The 8,054-nt window shown below is 42.3% G+C and overlaps 1 protein-coding gene across 1 annotated transcript; it reads right to left on the bottom strand.

Annotated features, from left to right (window-relative positions):
• Window positions 1–1,372: 1,372 nt before the first annotated feature.
• LOC119008646 (extracellular calcium-sensing receptor-like) lies at window positions 1,373–6,094 on the bottom strand. The gene is made up of 10 exons (XM_037079194.1): window positions 5,835–6,094; window positions 5,011–5,314; window positions 4,150–4,236; window positions 3,921–4,028; window positions 3,637–3,803; window positions 3,047–3,524; window positions 2,707–2,937; window positions 2,469–2,592; window positions 1,904–2,376; window positions 1,373–1,816 (listed from the first exon to the last, which is right to left on the bottom strand). The coding sequence occupies exons 1-10, from the start codon at window positions 6,092–6,094 to the stop codon at window positions 1,373–1,375; spliced, it is 2,676 nt and encodes an 891-aa protein (XP_036935089.1).
• Between the last annotated feature and the right edge of the window lie 1,960 nt (window positions 6,095–8,054).

The following is an 8,054-nucleotide window of genomic DNA, read 5'->3' as shown; positions in this document are numbered from 1 at the left end:
AATCTATCTGTCGTCTTATAGCACTCGCTGTCAGGAGAGGGGATAGACTGCAAGGGGTAATAATAGTGAAGGTTAGAAATAAATGTAAATTGAGTATTACACTGTCAATAAAACGCTGCTGTCCATCTGCCCCTTCTGTCCAACTGTCCCCGATGGACGTCAGACACCCGGCGTTTCTCTGTCTTCCAATTTATTCCCCTGACTTGGGAGGAACAACAGATCAATCAGTGGCGGATAATCAATGTTAGCCTGAGAGCAGCTGTGGAGAGCAGGAAAAGTCTCTGACGTTTTAGTTTGTTATCGTAGGGAACAGCCAGGCGTGATGTTTATATGTAAAGGCCTCTGGAGTATGAGGGTTTAATTAACCAATGACAGCTGGGATTTCCACAGAGCATACCTCAGAGACCCTGGGCCTCATCATCCTATCTCGGGTCAAATCAGCATGGACACTCCTGCCAAACCCCATTCAACTCTAGCAATGAGCTGTCCCTCATATTCCCACTGAGAATATCCAAGGAGTATCATGGTGCTGGAAAAATAAAATAAAATAATGAAAAAAAAACTTTAACTGATTCATGTATTTTGTAAACTGTTGGCCGCGTAACTATAGTGCACACCCATATATTTTTCTTGAACATGGGAGTGAAACTACAAGACGTTTCAGGGGATTACATCATACATTGGTCTATTCTTTTGATTTGTTTCTGTGATTGTTCTGCCAGTTCTTATTTCTTATCCCACTGATTAAATGAATTCATAAAGTTAAAGTGCATCTTGAACTACACTTAAGGGGCAAATTTATTGTAGTATCAGACTGAAATGGTTTACAGGAAAATGTACAAAGGGAAATATTTGAGAAAGTTATTGTTAGGACTGTGTGTGACAGCACTGTTTCCAGATAGGAGATGATGAATGTCAGGATGCAGCATTGACAGCACACCACTACCATCTGGTGGTGAAATGTAAATGTCACACCGGAGCAGAGTAGGTGAATGCAATGCAAAACACTCAGGAGCAGCAGCAGCAGGACATTAAAGAACAAAAGGGGAGGACCTCATATGGATCAAACACAGGAAAGTACAATTGGGGGCAGGTGAACTGATCAGGACAATTACGGGAGAGCAAGGGCAGGAAGAAATACAACACGACACATGACGATGAACCTTACAACATAAAACAGGAATCAATAACTAAACCAAAAACCCAAACCATGACAATAAATGTTTAATTACAGGAGGAAATTTATGTCGACCTTCAGTTACTGAAATTATTTTAAAGCGAATTGCACATGTATAAACATATATAACATATTTTATTTATCTTAAAGAAGTCCAGTGAATAGAGTCTTTAAAATTGTGGGAAATATGATCGCCTAAAATTTGTCCGTAAGGACAACTTTGGACATCAGGTGTTTTCTTGTGTTCTTTTCTGGCCTAAGCAGGATTATGTAGCACTTTGGCGCAAAGATGCAGCCAAGCAGTCCATAACTGGAGGCCAAGATAGCAAACACCTCTGTGACTGTGGCGTACTTCCCTGGAGAGCTGATATAGGCAGGAACAAAGGCTACCCACACTGCACAAAAAATTAGCATGCTGAAGGTGATGAGTCTTGCCTCGTTAAAGTTGTCTGGGAGTTTCCTTGCCAGGAAGGCCAAGAGGAGGCAGAGGCAGGCCAGCAGGCTGATGTAGCCCAGGACGAGAGCAAATGCTATCGGTGAACCTTCATCACACAGGAGGATGATGACAGCGCTCTCGCGTGGCATCAATCGCAGTGGAGTTGGGGGAGAAACTACCAGCCACACAGTACATATGATAACCTGTATGAAAAGAGACATTTTGTTTGTTGTTTGTTACACTTAACGTGTATGCCCTTGAGTATTCAAAGCAATTAGAAGAAGTCTTACCTGGACCAGTGTACAAAAGGTGATGATTGCCTTTTGCTGCGCAGGCCCAAACCACCTCATGACATTACTGCCTGGAAGTGTTGCTTTAAATGCCATTAGCACCACAATTGTCTTCCCCAGAATACAAGAGACACAGAGGACAAAGGTGATGCCGAATGCTGTGTGTCGCAGCATGCAGGACCACTCAGAGGGCCGGCCGATGAAGGTCAGAGAACACAGGAAACACAGAGTCAAGGAGAAGAGCAGCAGGAAGCTCAGCTCAGAGTTGTTGGCCCTGACAATAGGGCTGGTCCTGTGACAGGAGAATATGAGGACCACAACACAGGTACAGAAGGAGCCGATGAGGGAAATCGTCACCAGTGTGATTCCCATGGTGTCACTAAAGGAGAGAAACTCCACCTGTTTGGGGATACAGGCTGTCCTCTCAGCGTTGGACCAGAACTCTGGCAGGCAGCGTGTACACTCTATGGCATCTTAAGGAGAGACAAGAAGTCTTTAGCTGCTATACTGTGGATTTACCACTGCAAGGTCAGATTTATAAACATAATGTGGGTAGTTTCCTCACCAGTGTAATTGCTAATCTCCCCAGCTGTACAAACCACACAATCATGGCAGCAGATAGGAAAGTGAGGTCTGATCGCCCTCCTGGTACCTTGGGGACAAATGCTGCTGCATACTGACAAGGGAACCTGAGCAAAACATGAAATACATACTGCATTGGTCGCAACAAAGTCACATAGTGAATATGTTATCACAGAAGATGCTACTTGCAAAAAGCTGTTTGATACTATTGAGATCCCTACTTCAGTTTGGTTGCCATTCCATACAATGTTCTGTTCCTGTATCTTGAGTTTTTGCTCTCCAGCTGTGGTTGTCTCATCAAATTTGCCAATAGTGACAAAGTCAATTTCTCCATTTGGTGTCAGCTGCCAGGTAACCAGGTCATACATGGCGATGGGGTCTCCATTATCATCAAACTTGGTTTCATCACCAAACGAGTTCATGTATTCCACCTCTGTTAAGTAGTGAAGTAGCTAAGGACAGCAAGTACATTGGGTCATTTTGTAGTATCACAAAAATCTATAAATTATGTTTATAACTTTTGTTGATGCAGAGCCAGTTAGGGAACATATGGTATGATACCTGCCACGACTGGATATTGTCTGTATCAGCACACGCCTGCAGAGGAAATGGTCCTTTTCCTTCCACACAACTTCTCATAGCCTTGAGTGCATGGGCGATGGCATACACTGCCTTATAGACATTGTAGGAAATCCTTAGCTGTGTCACATCTGAATAAATATTCTTCACACTCCTCAGGTCTTCTGCTCCTGAGCATCGAGGTTTATCCTCAACATTATGTTCCTGACCTTCAGCCTGCACACCCAGGCTACACTGAAACACCTCTTCCCAGAAGGGTATCAGGAAGGGATCCTCAAGGGCATCTGGGCTTTTGGGGTTCAAACGAAGTAGAAAGTCTTGCAATCCTGGGATGTCTGCTCGCCGAATGGCAAATCCCAGAGAACCCTGCAAAATGTGATGATACTTTTTCGGGGTGGAGAGGATAGCAGCTGTGCTCCAAGCTTCACTGGCCAGCCACTGTATCCCAGTGAGCCCCTCTCTAAATACAAGAGGTATGCAGATGACATTTTTGTGATGATAAACACATCAGAATTTCAAATTCAGTGAAACTGTGGTATTGAGTTATGCGACTCTGAACATAAGCATCATACCTGAGTACTTCATCAAACAATGCAACTACATCTTGTTCCACGGCAAACACTAAAATCACCCGAGCCCCAGAGGAGCGGATCCTGGAAACAATAGATGAAACAGCAGTTTGTGCTCGGTTCTTAGGGATGATCTCATGGAGGGCGACACAAGCACCTAACTTTCTAACCTGAGAGAGCGACAGAAGAGATACATGACAGCTTAAGTTTTAATCTTCAAAGTATGTTCAGCTTTGAAAATAAGACAATGGCCGTGCATTATTTTTATTTACGGCTGTGCAACCCACCTCATCTACAAAGATGTTTGCCCCACCACGGCCATAAGCATCATCACCTGCGATCACACCCACCCAAGTCCAGCCAAAATGCTTGACAAGTTGTACTAGTGCATCTACCTAGGGATAGTATGAGGAGGAGAGGGACAGAGAATAATTTATATTGTTTCAGAGATAGAAATGTGGACATGCTTCTGTTTGTGTACAAAGGTTATGTCACATAATGACTGCTGCCTCTAACCTGAAAGAAGTCACTGGGCATGGTCCTTAAAAAAGCAGGGAACTCATGTTTGTCACTGAGACATGCACAGCTGGAGAAATAACTAACCTGCATGGAGGGAAACACAAGTGGTGAGATTCATTTTTACAGTGGCCTACTGGAATAAGCAATTTCCAATGTCCAACATAATAAATAAATAAATAAATAAATAAATAAATAAATAAATAAATAAAGACCATCTTGTGATGGGATCACACCAGTTGCAACAAATGTCAACATGTTCATGTTGAGACCAATGACTATTCAGTAATAATCGTACCTGTAACGTTTTGTGGCTTGTATTTTATACAGTCTGTCCACATACTGACAGACAGTCAAGGTGGAAACAGTAACAGCTAAGCTAGAGTGCACTAGAAAAAAAATAGGCCAGGAATGTGAAATGCCTAGTTCCATTGCCCTCATTCAGACCATGCCTATTTCAAATTCAGCCTTGATTTGATCTTAACCACACACCTGGAAAGTTTGGTTGTTGCATTTTGCATAGTTGTGACCTGTTTGTACTAACAAAAATTAGTCCACAGACAGAAAAGTAAACTCTGGCCTAAATATTCTGGTAGTTCCCTACAGTTGGTGTCTACAGAACTACATTTTGCTTTGATGACACACTCAAAAACTTACAAAGTGAAAACATTACCAGCTAATGCTGTTATGTGCCTGTATTCAAATGTTAAAGCCAATAAATGTTGAGTTTTTGACTCTCCCCAGTGGCAGTAACGCCAAGACATAATGTGGCAAAAACCAATGCTCTCTCTCTATCATGCCCGGCTGTAACTTATGGTAAATCACTGGTACACAGTTGTTAAAATGCTGTGACGAGCTTGCCTGTGGAACATGGAAGACTCCCAGGAAACGGGCCACAACGAGAGACTGAGTAGAGCCTCCATCTCCTATCACTGCTGGTACCGCCCCATGACAGGTGGCTTTTCTCTGTCTGTCTCCTTCAACCCCTGAATCCATCTCGCTCCCCATTACCTCCATGGCAGCTTTCAGAGCCTGATGGGGTGTACTGCATGAATCATAGATCTTATAGCCGAGTGTGATGTTGGGAAGGAGTTCGCCATCTCTGTTGATCTCCTCAATTGCAAAGATCATAGTTTGCATCCAACGAAATGTCCGAAAGTTAAATCTGGAAGAAGAGAGAAGATGGTTTGATTTTTAATTTTCAACACATTAATACACTGATTAGCCACAGCATTAAAACCACCTATTTAACATTGTGCAGGTTCCCCTTGTGCAGCCAGAACAGCTTTGACCTGCCAAAGCATGGTCATAAAACCTCTAGGGGCGTTGTGTGGTGTCTGGCACAGGGGCAATTGCAGTGGATCCTCTGGGTCCTTTTTGTTGGGGGATGGAGGCTCCATGGATCAGACTTGCTCTGGCACATCCCACAGATGCTTGATCGTATTGGGATCTGGAAGAATTTGGAGGCCGGGTCAACACCTTCAGCTCTTTGTTGCCTCCCTCAAGCATGTCAGTACACAGTATCCCAAGGTTTCTCAGCAGAACAAGATCAAGAAGATTATTCATAACACCTGTCTGTGGTTTTAATGTTGTAGCTAATTGTTGTTGCTAAATGTGAGCAGAGATCACAGTTGCTTAGTCAAAACTTTGCAGCCACAGCATTTTGATGACTTAACATGGCTTACCTGGTGCACTGTGTGGGAGGAGGCGTAGAGGTGAAGGACAGACTTGGTTCCACCACCATATCATGAAGGGAGAAGAGTCCCCCCAAAATAATGTCCCCATTTTTCTCGAGCACAGGCAGGGACATAGAACCCGGGATTACTTTGCACTGTAGACTCTGGTCTTGTTGGGAGTTGGCAGGAGGAAGGATGACACACCAAAGCAAACTCAAAAACACAAGCTTGGTCGTTCTCCATAGAAGACTCAGCACGACTGATCCCATACAAAATTGATTCATCTTTTCTTTAAGCTAAGTCACCACATACCCTTGACAAAAAATATATGACAAGCTCAATTCATAAATGTTTTGATACACTGTCTAAGCAGCAAATGATCCAAACATGTACCATGAAAGCTGACAAAGCAACAAACAGCACCAAGCAAGAGCTATTGCAAAGAAAAGAAGACGTTATGACCAGACTCAGACAAGCACATCTACGAAATGTGTTAAGGGGTGCAAAATTTCAAAGAAAGTCAGCATAGCAAAATCATCTGTTACTCAAACCAATATGTGACAAAGCATCTTATCATAAACCCAAGTCCTTTTACACAAGATAAGGTCCTATCTTGCTACCTCCTCATCGTGTCAACACTTCACAGACAAGCTATCCAGAGGATCCTGCCCCGTAGCCTTTATATACAACATGCCTCATATAACAGCTGTCAGATTTAATTAATTTCTTCAGGGCTTCTGATCAATGGAAAAAGAGCCTCAGTTTCACAGTAACAACAATAACAAGACACTGGAATGAGCACTTGACCATAATGGAGAAAGACATGAGCTGTGTCTTGTCACAATGTCATGCCTGACTAGGCCTTACTCATCCTTCAGTGATGTGAAAAGGCAGGCTGTCGACCCATGTCGCAAGGGGCTACTCAGTGAAGTCACATACCTTTCAAACACACACACACACACACACACACACACACTCAGACAAACACAAATGTGTTACACACGGAGAACTACACAGAGAAATAGAAACTGTAAATACCTATTTTGCTTTCAAAATAATGTTAACCTCAGCAGACTCCATAAAGGATTTAATTTAACTTCAATGTTTTTTGAAGTCTTTATTATAAGTGTTCTTATTCTTGCATGGGGTCAAACAGGTTTAGTATGGTGAATATTAGTCTGTCATTAGGATGTTGTGCATAAAATTATCATGACAAAGCCCCCAGGCTACAAAACAGAGCCCAACTGATTGTGTAGTCAATACTGTATGTTGTGCTGCCTCAGGTCATACAGGTTTTCCTCTTCACTTAATATGTCCCAGTGTGATGCTCAGATGAGGATGGACTGAGGTGCCCTAAGACAGAATACTGAGTATTTTGACACAGTTATTTCCTTTTTTCTTGTAAGCATGCCTTACAAGATGTAAGACTCAAAGTAGTTTATGCACACCGGGAAAAGGCTCAGCCTTTCTTTTTCTGAAAACAAGCTGATTATGGGTGAACAATACAGAGATTGCAATTCTATCACAGCTGTCCTCACGGGAATATGTGATCAGAGATAATTAAAGCCCCTGAGAGTCTGATGTCCCCATATCCTCTATTAAGCCCTTGAATGTGCAGATGAACAGTGGCAAAAGACAGAAAAACAGACAGAAAAAGAAGAAAACACAACTTAAGACAGAGCAATCTGAGTACAGATTCTAACTGAGATTTAGAAATAGTTACAAACTAGTAAACAAGAGAGATAGAAGCATGTAGAATAAAACCATAGTTCAATTAGCCATGGAGATGTGCATACAGAGAGTGAGACAGAAAGACAAAAAGACAATGAGTGTGAGAAAATGTTGTCTGACAGAGAGAGCAGGTACGAAGAACAGAAATAGTTATACGTAAAGACAAATGGAGTGGGACAAAGAAGAATATAACAAGTTGTTTCAATCCAACACTTCCTCATTTTGACATATCTAGTGTGTAGTTCTTGAAATAAATTATTTTCAGATCCCGATGTCAAAACTCTCCCTCTTAATTACCAGATATTCTGATACTTAGACTTACTGTAGATGTTATTATCTCATGGGGAAATTTGTTTTTATACATGAGACATCATACAAAAACAGTACATACAACAACACACCATAACCAAGTAGCAATAACAAAACAACACCTGGGTCTGTTCACCTAGGCCTATTATTTAGGACAGTTATGACTGAGGGGATCAGCCTCTTGCCAAG

This window comes from Acanthopagrus latus, chromosome 2, assembly GCF_904848185.1.
Source record: "Acanthopagrus latus isolate v.2019 chromosome 2, fAcaLat1.1, whole genome shotgun sequence".
Taxonomy (NCBI): domain Eukaryota; kingdom Metazoa; phylum Chordata; class Actinopteri; order Spariformes; family Sparidae; genus Acanthopagrus; species Acanthopagrus latus.
This window is presented reverse-complemented; position numbering and strand designations above follow the sequence as displayed.

What these genes read in the sequence shown, in the direction of transcription:
- LOC119008646 (XM_037079194.1), bottom strand. Translation starts at nt 6,094, where the DNA reads ATGGGATCAGTCGTGCTGAGTCTTCTATGGAGAACGACCAAGCTTGTG. An exon ending in CCTCCCACACAGTGCACCAG is followed by an intron (nt 5,315 to 5,834) that starts GTAAGCCATGTT and finishes CTCTTCTTCCAG; the next exon opens with ATTTAACTTTCGGACATTTC. An exon ending in TTGTTTGATGAAGTACTCAG is followed by an intron (nt 3,525 to 3,636) that starts GTATGATGCTTA and finishes TCTTGTATTTAG; the next exon opens with AGAGGGGCTCACTGGGATAC.